General features: G+C 33.8%; 1 protein-coding gene across 3 annotated transcripts in view; it reads left to right on the top strand.

Moving 5' to 3' along the window:
- The window catches only part of LOC129222050 (uncharacterized), a 147,409-nt gene that overhangs the window by 104,409 nt on the left and 22,951 nt on the right, over positions 1-20,049 (top strand). For all 3 annotated transcript variants that reach the window (XM_054856471.1, XM_054856470.1, XM_054856472.1), the window contains exon 5: positions 13,520-13,625. In XM_054856471.1, coding sequence (XP_054712446.1) covers positions 13,520-13,625 — 106 coding nt within the window. The remainder of the gene's footprint in view (positions 1-13,519; positions 13,626-20,049) is intronic.

Raw genomic sequence — 20,049 nt, forward strand, 5'->3', positions numbered from 1 at the left:
ACTTCTTGTCCTTCCGTTACCCTTAACAAATACACATAATTCATATGCTTAAATAATTATTTTTTAAAACTAAAGGTGAAATTGAAATGATTGAACACTCCCGTATGTGCTCTAATTTTTATAGAATTTTCCCTTTTATAGTTTAGCTGAACTTTTGGGGAGAACATGATAGCGTGAAAATCATGTCGCAAAAATGTCCTTTCGTTGCTGTTTTTTTAAATTTGATTTTAAAAAAAGTTACTCACAAAAAATTCTTGGCTTAGGCTTTTTTGGCAACTTATTCTGATGTGTATAAAAGTCTCTGCATCAGTTTTTGAAAAAAAAAACAAATGTATTTTGATATGCTCACAGACAGAAATGCATCGATTTTTTTGTAAAACTGTCCTTCCGTTACCGCTGGAATTCACCAACTGTTGTAAGAAAAGGTGGTCGAAAATGAACGCTATTTACTGGAGTTTAGAGTTCATCGACCGAAGTTAGGGTTGAAATTTCAGCTATCACAATATCATCAAACAGGCAATTGCTTCGTTCAAATGTAAAAGCAATTTTCACCGGTCATATCTTGACGCTGACGGGCGATTTTCTAGTATGTTAATAATAGTTTTAAAAATAATAGTCGATAACGAGTCTTAAACTTATAAGCGGGGCCGCGCAAGCCTGATCAGCGCCGTCGTGCAAATGTCGTTGGAGCGCCTTTATGCACTGGTGTTCGAGGAAACTATAGTTAACACCTGGAGGGAGGTTTTGTAGACAAATATAAAATGGTAAAAAAATTCGTTTGGCATTTAATTTATGCAAAAAATAATGTGTGAATATTTAATTTCGTAATATGGTGTACGTCTTTACTTCATATCTCGAAATTATTTCGTGTTCAGCAGCTCCTCTGATATGCTAATAATGCGTTTTGGACGAAGAAAATATTTTAATATCAAAGTTAAAGCCACTTTGAATATCTATCTAATCTCTAAGTGATTATCAATTAAAAAGGCCTTTTATGCCTTTCAAAACATGACAACAGGAGCAATGACGCAACTAGAAAGTAGTTTCAGGGGAGCTTAAATTCAAAAAAAAAAAAAAAAAAACTCTTTTAATAAGAGGGGTCCGGGAGTTCTCCCCGGAAAATTTTTGAAACTTGTAGTTTGAAAAACGCAATTTTAGACGGTCTTTGATGGAGTTATGGGGGAAAAAGGTACAAGGAGCTCCGAGGAAACTTATAGAAGTAGGAGTCTTAAAACTTGATTATAGGCGTATATTATTAACGTTAGAATAAGGGATGGAACTCTGAGATTTCTACCCCATTTTTTTTGTTTTTTTGAAAAATAGATAGAAATGAAATCTTTTTCTCTCCTCCCACTTTTTCGAAATTGAACTTTCAAAAACGCAATTGTAGACAGCTTTGAAGATTTCTACAAGAAGGGAATCCTGGAGCTGTAGAAACCTTAAGTACTAGAAACATAAGCAGCATTTTATGATATTGAGAGAAGTGGTTCAGAGGCTATTCTAACTTAAATATTTCGTAAGTCATGTTTGAAAAACCTAATTTTTGATGATATTAAAGGAAGGAGGTTCGTAGGCCTTTGCCCGAATATTTTCTGAAATTGAAGTCTTAAAAATGTGATGCTAAGTTGAAGATTTGTAAACGAAATTTGAGATGCTCCGTAATGCTTTTGCGGGGGGGGGGGGGGATTCGGACAAGTAGCATTTTGAAAACTTGCTTATTTTCAGGCGAACTAAGAAAAATAAAAATTATATAAGGAAAAAAGAAACGAAGTAGGACGGGGAGGAGGAGCAGCTGACCAATTAGCTGAAACTAATGAGAATTTTTAACTCGAAGTCTTTTTTTTTTTTTTTTTAAGAAATGAAAGTTTTACCCCAACATCATTATTTTTTCCCCTATTAAAATCACTTTGTTTTCCGAAGACGCGTTTTCCCCCCTTCAATAATAAATATTTTTGAAAAACATTGCGCTAAACATTCTTGTAAAATTTGCCAACGACTTTCAAGGGACCACAAAAAATCGTCCTTAAGTAGAAAGCGTCCTTAAATAGAATGCTTTTAACACTATAGTGGACCATCTGGGACCGTGAAACGCCGTCGTTAAATAGAGCGTCGTTAAACAGAGAGCCAACTGTAGTTCGAAAATACGAAATCGTTAAAAAGACATTGAATTCAATATTTAAAACAAACACATTGTCCAAAGTTCTTTCTTTAATTTAACACACAAACGGTTGAAGAAAAAAGGGGTAGAAGAACTGAGTAATTAGGGTCAAGAGTCGTTACTTTTCGCAACTAAAAAGTTAATCTAAATTATTGTCTGCAATATATGTATTTTACGCACAAGTAAATAACATGCAAATGTGCTTACCGTATTTTTTAATGTATAAGATGATGCAGAAGAATTACCACGAACAATAGTTAAAAAATAATCACAAAAAGACATATTGCACGAGTTATAATGTAACGTATTCACTGCATGAACCAAAATGGGAAATAGCAAATTTCTTGCGCTGCATCGTATGCTCAATAGAGATGAGTTCGGGCTCATTTTTGAGAGCCTGGGCCCGCCCGAGCCCAAAAATTTGTAACCGAACCCGGGTGATATTGTCTCGGACCAAAAACCGAGGTCGATGGAAACTTTCTTGCATCAAAAACCGAGCCTTCAGCCTGATATCTCTCTGTTAATGAAAAATGTTTTGTCAAATGTTCTTCATTAACAGACGTTTTTAAAAATTCTCAAAATGCTCCACTTTAAACGCATTACTGTATGACATATTACAGTAGGAAGTGCAAAAAAAAAAAAAAAAAAACTATAAATAAGGGTTAATTCATTTTCTTTTGTTTTGGTTAAATTTTCTTATGGATTGAACTGATTTACATGTTCATTTCATTTTCTCACAGTGGGAAAATGTTTATTTGCTTTGAATTTGTTTGGAGATTGACGATTGAATATCTTAGCATGAGCCCGAGCCCGAAACCTATTTTAAGTTCTAGAGCCCGAGCCCGCTTCGGGCCTGGGCTCGGGCTGTGCATATTTAGATACAACGAGGTACTAATTTTTCCTTATAGATAGGCAGCAAGGAGGATTGTTTGTTTTAACGGGCAGTATAATTTCACCGCTACTTTTATAAATCTGATGAAAAGTTAAATTTTATTAGTTTTTTTTGTTGGAAATTCGCCCCCCCCCCCTCTCCATTTGGAACATTTTTGATTGGTAGAGCTCGGCGCCTTTTTGACTCTGGCGCCGTCGTGCGTCGCACGACCTTGCACATAGGGTCGGCGCGGCACTGCTTATGTGATATTCCGCTCATCAAATTGAATTTTAAAATAAGGGATTAAAGTGTTAATCAATTTCTGTGAATAATTGAATCAAAATTTTGATAGAAACCATGATTGTTTAATACTGCATTTTACAACAACATAAATTCAGAGTGCCAAAACAACCTAAACAACGAATTAGATTGTATTTGGAGCAGCATCGATTTACAAAGGGATCAACTTTATTTTTAACATACTTGTTTACAATTCGAGGTTCACAAATATGATGACAATGAACACAAATAGCGACTTGTTTTAAAGAGAAAATAATACGCAATATTTGTGAAAGTATGTAAGTTTTAAATTACTCAATACGAAATACCATAGTTTTGTTAAGATTTTTTACTTTTCCCCAAGAGTTCGAATTTTTTACATTTCAGCATCGGTATGTGGCTCTTAAAACAGCAGCAGAATGTATTTATAAACATAATACAAAAAGCTATTTAATATTTAACTGAAGTTTTGGATAACTGTTTAAAAGCTCCCCCGAACTTATATTTCGTCAAACAAAATTAGTATGTTAGACAAATTTTTTAAAATTAATTTCAAAATTCAAAAGATAAATTAAACTACTATTTTGCGTCACGTGAAACACATTTTTGAATTTGTTAATTGTTTTCGAATAAAAATTAAATGATAAATAAATTACCTTACCTAAACGTACTCCCTTAGGCTATCATGTAAATCAAGCCCTGCTAGGGTACTTCATGCTGCATTCATGAGAATTTTCTCCAAACGATTATTACTGAAAAGTTTACTTGTCTAGAACAGTACTAGATTTATATAACTTCCATTTTAAAAGAAAAAGAGCTTTATGGTTATTTTTAACAAGTACTTGTGTTTCGATAAATTTACTTTAAAAAAAAAAAGAAAAGTACTTATAGCTTTAAATAACATTTGATTCTTGCACATGGAAAAATATTAAACCCTCAAAACTCTCAATGTAGCTCTCCTAAATAATGTTTTTTTTTTTTTTTCAAATGTTGATCTTAATTCTGACCATTTTCTCTTTCTTTAATGATATTATAAGACCATACGTGTGCCAGGTACTTTTGAATAAAAAGTTCCAAAATGTTTCGGATCCTAACAGTTCAAGGTGCAAGTTTTGTGAAAGAGAAGTCTCTTATGTAGTTTATGCATTCAGCGAAATATCATTTATGAGACTTGAAGGGTGAATTGATAACAACCGAAGCCTGCGTAATCTTTGAAAAGGAATTGAGAAAGATATAACTTAGTATCTTGTGAATAGAATCTGTGTATCTACATTTTATCTACTATAACAAAATTTTATTCATTGCATATTAGCTATCAGCAGGAGATGCAACCTAGAAGAACATTAAGGAATGTTTCATTCTTATCTATTAGTAAACATTCCCTTTGTTAACTTGTGGCAATTTTACTTTTAACCAATCGTTATCTATTTGACTCATTGACACATAAATCTGTTTGAATAGTTCAAACAAGTTTCGTAATTGTGTAATTTAACTCAGTGCAAATTATTAAATACATTAAATGCTTCAAAAACAAAAAGTCAGCTTCTGTTCGGAAGTAATAATAATAATTGCACTATAGTTGGGACAAACCTAACCTGGCAACGTTATAATACAGTGATTAGAATCTGCGTAGAATCCTTCTCAGTGCTGCCAGGTTAGGTTTACCCCAACTATAGCTAAGGTGTCAATCTGGATGCATAAATGAACCATCTCTAACTAAAACTAGAGCAGCGTTTGTTATTTTGTCTGCGAAGAAATGTAACATATATTTTATTCACTTTTGTGTCACAAAAATTTTCCACTCAAATTTCAAACAAAATTTTTATTTTAACCACTAGATTGTTTATGATGTCTGTACATATAGAGCGCACTCTCGTTTAACCTGCAATAACTATTTTCGCAACCGTTAGTTCTGTAAAAATGGTCGAAATGAGATGCAGAGTTAAGACATTGAAAGTTGGAAACGAAAAAGAATTTTGTGGGAAAATACGAAATTAAGCATTTTATACGGTCTCTATAACCCTATGTGCTCCATTCATATTTAGGGAAATCACAAGCATCAAGAAATAATCCGAATACAAAAATATTCGGCATCTGTACGGCCAATATTCACCGAGATATGAAACACGGCGTTTTCTGACTTATGCCGCTTTACACTCGCGACTTATTGCGGCTAAACAATTTTGACTTTTTTTTCTCACATTGTGAGAGATTTTGTTGTAGGTTTGCTTTTACCAAGGCTGCGGAGTTGGAAGAAAACTGGCCGACTCCTGGATTTTGAAACGTCCGACTCCGGCTTTTTTATTTATTTATTTAGTTTTACCAAATCCTCTCCTCATGGGAAGGGGGAAACCCCTAAACAGAGATTAAAATATTAATTCCTTTTTATGAAATTTTCGCGTTGTATTTTATTGTAAACTAAGATGCATATAACATTAGAATTTTAATTTGAAAATTAAATTGTCCAATAGTTGCGATTTCTAAAGCGAGATTACTTAAATATCCCATTTTTAAAAAATTGAAAAGGATTAATTTACTCCCCTTTAATGTTTAACAAATAGATGTTGATCAAATCCTGTACTTTCAATTTTTAAAAGCTGTAACTTGAGAGAGAAAAAAAACTTTTTTGCTAAGTCAAAAAACTTTTCTTGAGAGGGAGCGATCCCCCTCTTCTCATGGGTGATACCTCACCTTATTTCAGAGTCTATAAAAATTGAAATACTTTAATTCTGAAAAATTTCCCCAATAATATAAAACTTAGATTTCATCTTTAAAATTTCAACGAAAACATTGCACTATATTGCGGGGAGAGGTCGAGTACATGTACGTCTGGAGCAAATTTTACACAAAATGCGGCGGTATACAGCTTTGTATACGAATAGCTTTTACTATACCTACATTTCTTAGCTCAATTTTAATATTAATTTCATCGGCAGCTTTGGAATTAACCTTAATATGAAGATTATATAATTAACTTCAATTATTGAGGGTTGTAACAAATAAATCACGTACTGATTTTATTTTTTACTTTTTAGTAATAACCAAGCTTTCTTACAATCTTTAGATTTAAAGAAACATTTATATTTTATCGGATTTTTTGGATTTGCGCTTTCTTTCGTGCCAACACTTATTTGAATTTACCAAGCACCGTCAGAAGTTTCCTGACTTGCTCAAGCGATACATTCCTTTTACTATTTTATAACTGAGATCGAGGTAAAAAATATAGTATTATATTTATATAAAAATGATTACTTATTAGAAAATGTTAGGCAACAAAAATGTTAGCCGACAGTTGCTATCAGTTAAATAAAGTTTGAAAATAAGCAAACTAGAAGATTTCGGTGTAGGTAGCTGTTACAGAAAGTTCGATAAACAATCAAGCCAGCTGGTTATCACAATGACAGTTAATTTCTTATTGGGAGGCCTTTTTTCATGTAATCAAATTAATTGGTTGTTAGTTTTTTAAAAATTGCAAGGAGGTGTGAAAGTGAAAGTTAAAGAAAAAAAAGAAACCCGGAGTCAGAGTCGGCATGTTTTCGAACGACTCCGACTCATTGACCCCGAAATCAGTCCGACTCCGACTCCGCAGCCCTTCTCAATATTTTTGAATGCTCCTATTTTTAAGTTGTGGAAATTTTTATACGCACATAAAGTACTCTTAATTTGATTTTTGAATAGATTCAAATTTTGGTTCAAATTTTTGTTTTCAAAATACCCTTTTTAGCCTACTTTCCCAGTAAAAGTCAGAGAAAGAAGAAAAAAGCATGAAAGAAGGCTTAATGCATTTTAAAAATATCGCGAAAAACAAAAAAAAAGTCAAAAATAAATAAAATAATTAAATAAATATCAAAAAATTAAAAATTGGAAAGTAGGGTATTGATATGGGGAAAAATGTCTGTCGGTCTGTCTGTCTGCCCCCCCCCCCCTAATGACTTTTGAATGAATAGTCCGATTCGATCAAACTTTTTTTGTTCGAAAGATCTCGGTGAGGACACCTCATTCCCATATTTTACTTTTTGATTTGAACTATAACAGTTCAAAAAAACTTAACATTAGCGCCTACGGGGAAATTCAAGGCAATTCCGAACTGTGAGGCGAATTTGCTTCAAACAAACTTTGTAGGGAAAAGCTTTTGATGAAAAACTTGTATATAAAATATCTTTTTGATTTGAACAATTTTCCGTTCAATTTTGAACAGTTCAAATCCCTTAACATTAGCGCCTACGGGGAAACTGAAAGTCAATGTAGATTCTGTACTTGAAGGCGGATTTACTTGTAACAAATTTTGTTGGAAATAGCTCTTGACGCCTAACTCCAGATTCTGACAATTTAGGGGCTCATGACTCCGACTCCAACTCCTGTGTTCGACAATTAATTGGACTCCGACTCCTCGACTTCGACTCTGACTTCGTAGCTTTGGCAAAAATTTATACACGGAGGACAAATGACTGAGTCCCATTCTCGGATATTCGACTCCGACTCCTTTATCTCAAAATGAGATTGACTCCGACTCTGACTCCGCAGAGCTATGGTTTTAACTGCGAAATAATTATTGTTGATATGACTTTTTTTTATTTTCACGCTAAAGTTTAAATTTAGGTATTTAGTTTTCGGCGAATAAACTCGAAGTCATTTATGTTTCTACATAAAGATATGCACAGACTATTATTATTATTTTTTTTGACAGTGAAAAGTATTTATTTAAGTTGACATTTTATTGTTTTTATTTATTTTGGTAAGTGCATTAATTCATTAAAAAAAATATTTTTGGCTACAGGGGAAAAAGAAACTATTTTTTTTCTTGATATGATGTATTTATTTTAATGATCTTATTAATTTTATTTATATTTTTTTCGTTTTGAAAGCTGTTAAAGATTTGTTAAAGTGTATTAGCTGCTTTGTTTAAAAGGTGCTGCTATTTTATTTGTTCGTTTTTTTTTTTTTTTTTGGATGAGTGAGGAATATTTTATTCCTAGAAATTAGCTTAAAATATTTAAAAAATATGTTTGAAACAATTTGCGGTTTTAGCTATTTTTGAGACTATTGATCAGGTACTAGAAAGTAGTATGGGTTTACGGGAAAGTAGGCTCGTACAGTTCTAGACAGAACTTCTTGTTATTTTATTTATTTATATATTTTTTTTAAATCTGGACCAGTATTAATTTTATATTTGACTTTCTTTGGCCCAAAATGGTTTTCCCTGCATAAAAAACATTTTACAACTAACTACAGCCAAAAAAAGCCGTGAGCCTTTCGATAATCTTTTTTTTTCTTTTGAAAGGAAAGTAGCTTTTATTCTACAAGAAGTTTGAGTCATACATATTTGTTTTAAGGAAAATTAATTTTGTTTGAAAATGTGTGTGCAGGCTTAGTTATTGTCTCACAAATTAATGACGTAACACACTTTTCATTACTTTGGAGGCTGAATAACTTAATTAAGAGAACAACATTTGTAAAGCAAAGGATCCTTAATTGTCGACCACTTTCAAAACTTGCAGGTGCGTTCCATTTACATTCAACATTTGCTCCTTCTTCTCTCATATCAACAGCTATCCCTGGAAACCTAAGCCCATTCCATTCTACTACAACAAAGTTCCCTTATTTTTCCAGCATATTTAACAAGTAGAAAGAACAAGTTTTAAAAAGTAGATAATATGGATCGACTTCTTCTAAACCTCCTGCAACTTTCAGTTCCTCTTCATCTTCCATAATAAAAGCCATGTAACTGAGCCCTGATTAATTGAGGCTGTAATCACTTGATTCATCCGTTGATGAGCATTCCCTGGTTTTCCTTGTTTTTACTGTTCAGAGTTTTACTTTTAGCTTTTCTTTTCTATTCCAAATCTATCTGACGTAAGTTCTTATGCTGGGCCAAAGTAGGTCGTAGCTTTTAGGTTAGGAGATGTGTCCTTATCGTAAAGTTTTTAAATAAAATCCTAAATAGAAATGTAAATTACAACTATGCTACTGAATAAAGTATTAAACAATGCTCATAAATAGATGAGTAGCAAACTCTTAGCAGATGTAGAACTGTTTCTATGTGCAAAAGTTTGAGAGGACAAGAAATACAACACCCCTAGTATTTCCTCTTGAAGAGAGCAACTGAACTGCTTGGTATACATTAATGAGTGCTTGGGGATGCTCTCTAACGAGTTCAGTTGAAATTAGTTTGAAAATTGCTTCCTGAAGCTTGGCGGAGAACGTTGTATCTTTTTCTTTTTTTTTCCGATTTGGGCCAAAGGAGGACCTTAGGACCATAGTAGCCCGCGTTTACGGTATCAAAAAAATAAAATTACAATGTTTCGTAGATTTAACTTTGACGCGAGTCAGAGATAAATATCACTGAATCAAATGTTTTTACCAGGGCTGTGGAGTCGGTGGGAATATAATGACCAATTCCCAACTCCTACAGTTTCAGAGCCTTCGACTTCGACCCCTGTACCAAAATCAGTCCTACTCCGACTCCAGTGTTGGTCTCTTTAGAGTGAATTATTCGATTTGAGCAAACTTTGTTTTTTGTTCGAAACATCTCGACGTATACACCTCATTCCTACATTTTACTTTTTATGATTTGAACAATTTTTCGTTCAAATTTGAACAGTTCAAGAAAAAAAAGGTTCATTAGCGCCTATGGGGAAATTTAAAGCAAATATGAATCCCTAACTTAAAGACGGATTTGTTTCAAACAAACTTTGTTGCAAAAAGCTCTTGGTGAAACCCATGTAAAGGATTCCGAAAATAACCAAAACAATACCTTTAGGGAAATAGTATGCCATTTAATTAAATGGAGTTGTACAAAATAATGTACATGACATACAATACAGTGCATAACTTTACATTGTGTAATTACATTTTTTACCAAATTTTAACAAAAATGAACTTTTATTGTTAAGGGTAGACCGGGGCACGTATACACATTGGGTATGTTTACGCAGTGCCCCTTTTTCAAAAAGAGTTATAAATGGAGAGCCAACAGTCATGCCAGATTGATGCTACTCCCTAGCAAATGTTATTCTCACGAGTTTTTGAGCATCAGTCAAGCTTCGGTGTAGCATGTGGGTAGAAAAATCTGTTTTTTACCGAGCTGAGTCAATTTTGTGTTGAACGTTTTGAAGCTTATTGTGAATAAATAATACTTTGTTAAAAACAAATGAATATATAAAAAATAGCAGAATTTTATCCTTTTTTTTTTTTTTTTTTGAGAATTGTATTTGCATGGACAGAAAAGTTATTAAATTTTGTTGCACGTTAAAAATAAATCCAAACTTGCCAACGAGAAAAAAACTGACTTAACCTCATATTAAAAAAAATACTGATTTTCAACTAAGAGAGCTTTGAAAGTTTTTTGAGTTTATTAAAACTTTGTTGGAGTGTGTTCGGATTTTTGTCGTCCTTCTGTGTTTATTCGAACCTCGTTAAAGCGAACTCAGAGGGACCTTTAAAGTGAATTTGTCTTAACCGTATTCGTCTTTCTCCGAGCAACGATAAGCAACAAACACTAGAACGAAGATCGCAAATGTAGTTTGTCTTATCATTGATTCGTTTAATTGAGGTTCGACTCTATTATTTAATGGGCGTACAAGGAAGTCATATGGTGCTCACTTTACATGTTATATTGGAAAATTACGCATTGTCGTAAATTCAAACAGGTTTATCATGTTCATATAAAAAGTCTATTATTTGAGAAGATTTTACAATATTCCTGTTATACCACTCATGTCTAGGGCGAATACAAGAGAGGGGCAATCGCTCCTCCCTTGAGGGATCCTGTACCGGCAATTTTTCCGAATTGAAGTCTTGAAACGCAAGCGTAGATTACACTGTTAAAACTACAGGTTGCGTTTGGGACATTTCAGGGGTGGAACGCTTGTTCACCAGCGATACCCAATACGGAGCCGGAATGGCACCTCTTACTAGGGCGAAAAATGGGCACCTTTTAAAAAACAGGCAGCGCGAGGAAAAAGAAGGAACCTTAGGAGAGAAAAATGGCACCCTCACTGATTTCTACAGTAGATCCTCTTCCCCCTCCCCCCTATTGTGTGCGTTTTTGAATATTATTGTGTTCTATTTATTGTTTGGGTTTATGATAGACAAAGTCTTGGTACTTTTCTCACATTGAATTCATTTTGGATTAAAACTTGTCATTTAGAGCATTTGATCACATTTTAGACTTTCCAACATAATATAGAAGTATTCATGACTTCAATTCCTCTATCTGAGTTCTAACTCTCATAAAAACCCTTGGATTGCTCAGTAGTTTTAAATGATATTGACATTTACTATAGCATGATACTAAAAAATAAGAGTGTAGGCATTTATGGATAATTTACAAGCAGAGCCAAAAATATTATTTGTTATATTACAATCACGAAAAAATCAAATCGTTTCATAAAATGCAGGCGTTTCATAAACGTTCAAAATATTTTAATCAAGCGTAATATACTGATACGTATTATATAGTTCGACATTTGAATATCCTATTTGAACATAAGTAATCTAAAAAAGCACTTTTTTTTCTTTGTTAAATTAAAACTTTTTTGACATTAAAAATCAAAACAAATTTTTAGCATCCTACATAATGAAAAGCATTGGAAACAGAAATTAGAGAGAAAGAAAAAAAAAATAAACGCGTCTAGACACTGCATTCGGTTTTTGAAATAACACCAACGAAATATTTTCACGTAATGAGTCATGGCATGAAACACACAGAGAGATTTCTTTTCAAAGCTTTTTTTTTTTCTTTGCTACGTCTACGCAGTTATTTTATTGAGAAGATAAAGACATTTAGTGTATCTGCTGTAGCAGTTAGTTATATCATTGAATTTTCATCCCTGTTACTTATTAATTATTTCGTATTGCTAACAATAAACAATTTTGGGGAAAATCCGTGTCACCGCAGACGTGACAAGCAATGAACACCATATATTAGTACAGGTGATTAAAAAAAGCCGTACATCACTATGTTAAAACGGTTAACTATAAACAATAAGCAGTACTCAGTTTACTTTGTTGAAACACAACTCTGAAAACACTAAAAACCTGTTGAAAAGCCTTAAATGTTATACCATGATTAAATGCCTGTACTTACGCAAGGTTTTGAAGGTTTGCCCCAGAAATGTGGAATTTTAATCCAGTATAATTGTCTATTCAAAATGTGAAAATTTAATGTACCGACAACTACGTTGCAGCATCGTCGTCCGCCATTAAAGTGACTGAATTGAACTTATGCCGGAGTGCACAACGCATGTGTGAGCGAGGCACCTTTGCGGAGGAAAAGGGTCACTATTGGCTACTGCGTGAGCTGATGGCCCTTCATTACCTTCTTTAATCCTCTGAGGTGCTAAAAGATATCGGAACAATATTTCCTAGTCTCTCTGACACCCTGTGGCTCTGTCTTTGCATCCTACTGCGGAAAATCGCACCCAGCTGGCACATCTGATTATAACAGTGTATCGTTGATGACGTTAATGAAAGGGATGAGATTCGAATCTACTTCCTGGAAACTTTCCGGAATTGAAGTTTTAAAAAGGCAGTTTTAGACGATCTTTGGCGCTGTTAGGAGGAGGAGTCTGGAGACCTCCCCTCAGACATTTTGTTAAATTTATGTCTTAAAGACGTGGTTTTAGATAGTTCAAGTAGTATAAGGGGAAATAATGGGTTCCGTGACTTTCCTTTGATAATTTTTCGAAACTGAAGGTTTAAAAAGCGAAATTTTAGACTGAACTTCGGTGATATTAGGAGGAGGTAAAATTCTTCCGGAATTACTACGAAATTGAGTTTTAAAACGAAAATTTAGATTGCCCCTTTTAACGGAAAAAGTTCGGAGAACTCCTTATCTATATCTAAATATTTCAGTTGTTATAAGATGAAATGCTGGTGCAGCCCCCCCCCCTCACACACACACAAGCGTGAACAAACAAGATATGTAGTAAGAGGAAAGTTAAAAAAAATCAAACTCACCCTCCTTGAAACATTTATAATCCGTCTTTGATTCATGTTAAATTTTTTGATAAAATTCAAACAGACACTATGAAATAAATTAGCTACGAAGGTTACACGAAACATAAAATATTTTTGTAACTTTTTTTCCGACGTCTATTGAAGCAGTCTGAGCATTATCACAAGGATTTTTTTTTTTTTTTTTTTTTTAACTTGCTATTATGAAGTAACGCTTGCTTAAACAGAAAAATTTCTTTCTCCTTTGATTTTAGGTGGAAGAATGTGAAGACTATGAGCAAAGGTTTTCTCATTTCGTTTTTCTTGGTCGAATTTTTGGATTGTTTCCTGAATTTGTTCCAACTATTTTAAACGAACATGGTAAGCAATATGTTACTAAAATTCATTCTCTCTAAGAAAAGGAAACATCTAAATATAAAATGCCTACAAATGTTGTACTTAATTTACTACTGTTCATCAAATTTTATCGTCATATCTTTAAGCAAATCTTCAGAGACACATTGTATATTTTTTTCAAAAAATCTTCTTCCCTTACAGTAAAATTTAGAAAGAAGTTTTGAAACATTTCTTCAGTTATAAAAACAGTTTGGGAATAAAGGGTTTTGTTTTTGGTATTCGTCGAATGAAATGATCACTGTCATTTTCAGCTGGACTGCAATTCCACTTTTCAGATATAAATTTCGCTTCCGTAAAATATAATAATGATAATAATAGTAATAATGAAAATATTAATAATAATAATAATAACTATTTCTCAAAGGTGGTGTTTTTTTTTTTTTTTTTTTGTGAGAATGTTTTAGAAACCCTCAATACTTAATCAAACTTCACAAGTAAGGCATCAGAAGACTTTTTCTTACCACTTTCGGCGAAAAATAAGGAGGCAATTCATATTTTGTTTGTTTTGCCAAAAAAGAAGGATTTATTCTGTATTTTATTACACATTGCTTCAACTCATAGCGTCCCAAAATGAAGACCCGTTGCTCAGTTGGTTAGAGTGTCGTGTTGTAAATCCGAAGATCGTGAGTTCGAATCCAACTGGGCCGAAAACTATTGTCTTAATTAATTCTTCGGCAGAACTACGATCCAAATTTCCCTGAATATATAATACGAATGCATTTAAAGATTCTGAGCTACTGGTTCTGTCGTTGCTAAAATCAGGAAACAAGATAATAATTTTTACATGGTCAGTCGCAGCATAAGATTTTAAAAATATTTCAAGAGATAACGACATTGATGTCAATTTATTTTGTTGCTTTTTGACGCATTGCTTTAGTGTAGCATCCCAAAACTGTAGACCCAGTAGCTCAGATGTTAAGAGCATCCTACTTATAACGCGAAGATGATGAGATCGATCCTCCCATGAACCAGAAAATATAGTTTTTGAATGACTTAATTTTTCTCAGCTGAACTCTGATCCAAATTTCTATGAATATACAATCGTAACTCATTGAGTGTAGGATTCTAAAACACAGTTGTGCTGTTGCATTGAAATAAGGGGGGGGGACCCTTAATTTTGCATGTTAAATCGCAATATCACATACATTACTTCTCAAATGGGTTTTTTTAGTACGCCATAACCTCGTAATATTTCATCAGGATGGTAACACAACCTGGAAATCGGGGAATTATCAGGGTATTTTTTAATTTTATCCAAATTTCAGTGAAAATTATAGTTCGTGATCACCAAATCACCAATCCTCTAATTTTTTCTTCGCTGAAATTTCTTTTGATTTCCCAAAATGAAAAGAAAAGCTTTTTTTCCCCCTATTGAAACTTGCTCAACAAGAAAACTAAGTTCAGAAAAACTGGCATTCTAGTTTTGCATTGCGTGCTTTGTATTGTTTTTTACTGTTCAGTAAATAAAATGTATCAAAAACTAATAGTAGATGATAAGATTGCTACTCAATTACAGCAGTGCTTTGACATTGGGTCTACTTTTCAATTGCAAAACAAGGAACTCATCCCTTTTCTTTGCGCAGTCTTTCTACATCCTTTGCAAGAATCCTTTTCTTTCATTTCAGTTATTTATTCAATGCAATACAAATTTTAAAAAATTATTTTTTATTTTCATTAAAACCGTAGTCTAAAAATTTAACTACGATTCGAGATCATTTAGCTATGGGGCAATTCCATAAAACTAAAGACATCACAGTAAAACAAAATAATTATAATCACTCCCCATGCTTGACGAGATAGCAATATTCCCTGCAAAAACTAAATTACACACGCCAAAACTTAAAGACCATCCCGATTTCCGATTTATTCGCAACTCCAGCGCTCGAATACGCTACCTTGCGGTGATTTACGAAACTGCCGAAGAAACTAAAACATTGCCACATTGCGTTCCACGTATGTCTGTTGACTTAAACATAGGCAGTTTGTTCTTAGTATTTATTAACGCATTCGATGTGTCTTGGATTGCTTTCAGCAACAGAAAGTGTTCGAACTCCTCAAAATAATGTTAGTTTTCATTATTTCCCTCTAAAAAGTGATTTGATTGAGAAATGGTGAAAGCGCGTTAACACCAGAAAACTCTGGATTAGCAAACTTGGATAACGTTATACCAGGTAAAAAATTTTATTGTTTTGTGTGAATTTGTAAGAATATGGGTTTTTTTTAAATCTTAAATTAATTTAACAAACCATATTTTACAGCAGCATTTAGTTGGAATAGACAGTATGCAAAATGTTTTCTTGAATATATTATCGTAGAACGAAATGAAAAATGTTTAACCGAGAAAGAATTTATTTTGTTGCTTTTATTCTCAACTGAAAGGTTTCGCCAAATTTGTTTAGGGTTATAGTTTTAGTATTGTGCGAGCTAAGTATCCTTGGCGAGATTCCGCCCATGTTAGTTAAACCATTTTTATTTTTTATCATGAGTGGAATAAAATGGTAGAAAGATTACAGAATTCGATAAGTAAAAAGAAATAATGGTAGATCAATTGAAAAGAAAACTACCACCATATATCCGTGAGAATTTTGTTGATGATTTGTATAGCATTCAGAAATTAGAAACATACCAAACAGAAAAATTTAAAATGAACCGATTCGGCAATTTGAGAAAAATAACTCGGCTACAAATGCTAAACAATTAGCGCTAGCCAAGCAAGGCAAAGATGTATCATCTTCTTTTGACAATAATTCGTAATGTCATATAATTAAATTTTCTAGCATTAATTGTTATTCTTGTCAGGCCACAATCATTATTTAGTTTTATCAAGAATTGATAAATATCGAATTCAACATCGTGGAAATGGCTGCTTAGAACTACGAACTGCGTATTTTGCATTATTTTCTAACGTTTAGTAATGCTTCTTGAATTCTCATTTTTTTCTACGTGGGCCAGAATATCAACAAGACTTTGAAAATTAATTTAAAAAAATAAAGCTAAAAAATCATGCATACGAACAAAATTTACTAGACTTATTAGCATTTTCTTCGTTACCACATGCGCTTGTTTTAGTTTTTTCGTCGGCCATTAGACAGTGACTGCAGTGCCCCCTATAGTTCGTTGGAGTTGCGAATCTCAAAAGCAAAGCAAAGAATGAAAATTGAAAATTATTTTAAAAGCCTTGCTTAAAATAATCACTAACATTTATTTGTTAACAAACACAAGATGGCGACAGTTAAAAGGTTTAAATCATAGACTAATAATAAGAATAGACCATAGACTAATAATAAAAGTAGACCGAGCTTTCTCATTCTTGCTGATGAAGAAAATTGGTTCATAGATGTATCATGTGACTAGTGGAAGGGCTTGGCGAAGACTTTGGCAGCATGGTTGCTAGATGGCAGCATTATCTATAGTTTGGCACTCGACATGTATTTTAAGACAATGTGTTTTCATTAAAAAAAAACTTCCAGGTGCAGAGATTGAACTGTTTTTCTTTTAGTTATGCATTATTTTGACATTAGTAATAGTTTTTGATCAGTTTTCGGTAACTTTTATTTCATTTGGAGCTGTCAGCGTTGGCGTGAATGAAATGGCGTAAACGTTTTGCGTTAACGCAAAAATGTACTAATCGGTATCTTAAATTGAAACTGTAGGTAAAAATCTTACTGTTTGCTGGTTCTTCTTGGTCGCTTGCATCTTTTATTGCTTAGAGAGTTATTAAAATTGACTAAAGAAAATGCACAATACTATCTAAACGAAAAACTCACTATATTAACAAAATATTTACAACTTAGAATAACAAATTTACAAATCGGACTCCATAAAAGATCATTCTTCCGTGTTCCATCAATTCTATTTATTTTATTTCGCGCTGGCGTTGATCGTCTGCTACGATTAACGCCCGCTGTTGCTAGGATATCCACCAGTCACATGGTTTGGTTTATGAGCAGCAAAAGGGTTGCCATAGCTCGGTCTACTCTTATTATTAGTCTATGGAATAGACCGAGCTATGGCAACCCTTTTGCTGCTCATAAACCAAACCATGTGACTAGTGGATATCCAAGCAACAGCGGGCGTTGATCGTAGCAGACGATCAACGCCCGCTGAGAAGTAAAATAAATAGAATTGATGGAACACGGAAGAATGATCTTTAATGGAGTCCGATTTGTAAATTTGTTATTCTAAGTTGTTGAGTTTTTCGTTTAGATAGTATTGTGCATTTTCTTTATTCAATTTCAATAACTATGTAAGCTATTAAAGATGCAAGCGCCCAAAAAGAATCGGCAACCGGTAAGATTTTTACCTACAATTTCAATTTAAGATACCGATTATTACATTTTTGAGTTAACGCAAAACGTTTACGCCATTATGTTCACGCCAACGCTGACGTAGCAGTTCTAAATGAAATAAAAGTTACTGAAAATTGTGATCATAAACTAATTACTAATGTCAAAATATGTAATGCATAACTAAAAGAAAAACAGTTCAATCTCTGCACCTGGAAAAAGAATTATAATGAAAACACATGTCGAGTGCCAAACTATAGATAATGTTGCCATCTAGCAACCGTGCTGCCAAAGTTTTCGCCAAGCCTCCCACCAGTCACATGATGTATCCATGAACCAATTTTTTCATCAGCAAGTCTGAAAAAGCTCGGTCTACTCTTATTATTAGTCTATGGTTTAAATCTTCACGATTTTCATCTCATTTTCCAACAATTAAAGTCACGCGAATTACGCAGACGACAGTTTATAACGATTTATCTTTCTTATTGTTGCAATTATAAAGCTAACTTTATTCACACACACACACACACACACAAAAATAAATAAATAAAAATTAATTTGAATTTTGACATAATGAATTCAAATTATGTTTTTCGCAATCACGAGTGTGTGTGTGTGTATGTAGGCGTGTGTGTTTGTGTCTGTGTGCAGGTATGAGTGTGTGGGTAGTTGTGTGTATGAGTGTTTGTGTGTGGGGGGGATGTGTATGTGTGTGTAGGCATATGTGTTTGTGTCTGTGTGCAGGCATGAGTGTGTGGGTAGTTGTGTGTAGATGTGTGTGTTGTGTGTATGTGTAGGTGTCTGTATGTATGCGTGTGTGTGTATGTGTGTAGGTGTATGAATGGGTGTGTATCTATTTGTTTGTACGTGCGTGTATGTATGCGTGTAAGTATAGGATATTGACGCAACCTGGAGATGGCTTTCGCTAGAGGAGCAGCATCGTGAGGAGTCGGTCGACGATGATGCTGTAGAGGGTGCTGGCGGGAAAATAAAATGATAGCACATCAAAACAGTCAAATGAAAGCAATAAGCAATCGTGATTGCTCAAAAAAGCAGCCCCCATGGAGCGATTGGCACCAAAATTGAACCAACGCCTGTTTACATATGGATTGACATTTATTCCAAATTTCATCCAGAACGTAGCATTACTTCTTGAGATATGGCACTCACAATGGGAAACAAAGAACGTTGGGTTGCGCCACCCCCTTTTCAGCTATTGACGCAAAAATAGAATCAGCTCTTATACCCTCTAAGGGCTACTTGTCGATAAATTTTTGTTCGATTCCGTTCATTATTTCTTGAGATACAGCAGTCACAATTGACGACAAAAAACGTTCTATAGCTCAACCCCCGTTTGAGCTATTGACACCAAAATTGAATCAGCACCTGTACCTGTTAGGGGCAGCATATGGACTAAATTTTGTTTGATTCCGCCAGTTACTTCCTGGGGAATAGCAGGCAAGCATAACTCAAGAAACGTCCCACTGCTCCACCCCCCTTCGAGGAATTCACGCCAAAAACCAATGGGACAAGTTCACATGGGGAAACATATGTGTACCAAATTTCGTTCGATTTCATGCGGTAGTTTTTGCTGTAGAGCGGCCACAAAAAATGGTCACACACATACGTGACGGACACGGACACACACTGACAGACAGACATTTTCCAAAAATGGTCGACATGGACTCAACAAACCTCAAAATGTTCGAATGCATCAAAATTCGAAATTCGAAAATTTGCACAAATCCAATACTTTCTTCTATATATTAAATATAGAAGAAAGTAAAAACAAAAACCTCATTGTATCAGTTTATTTTTTCTTTCATATGAGGAGAAAAAGACTGTATTTTTGTAAGCCTATGTAAAAAAAGTTATATAAACATATTTTTTGTAAGTTTTGTTGGCAAATTTGAACAACATTGCTCAGCGCCCATGCGTCGTTGTATGAGCAGCTCTAAAAGTTAATCCTTTTTTTCACTTAGGAAATTAATTCTTATGTCTACAATCTTATTTTTTATTGAAATTTTGTTTACGCAGGAAGAGATTAGACCAACAAAGAAACTTTGAACTGTTATAGGGTAACATCCCCAGTTATTGGCACG

The sequence above is a fragment of the Uloborus diversus genome, chromosome 5, assembly GCF_026930045.1.
Source record: "Uloborus diversus isolate 005 chromosome 5, Udiv.v.3.1, whole genome shotgun sequence".
Lineage (NCBI taxonomy): Eukaryota > Metazoa > Arthropoda > Arachnida > Araneae > Uloboridae > Uloborus > Uloborus diversus.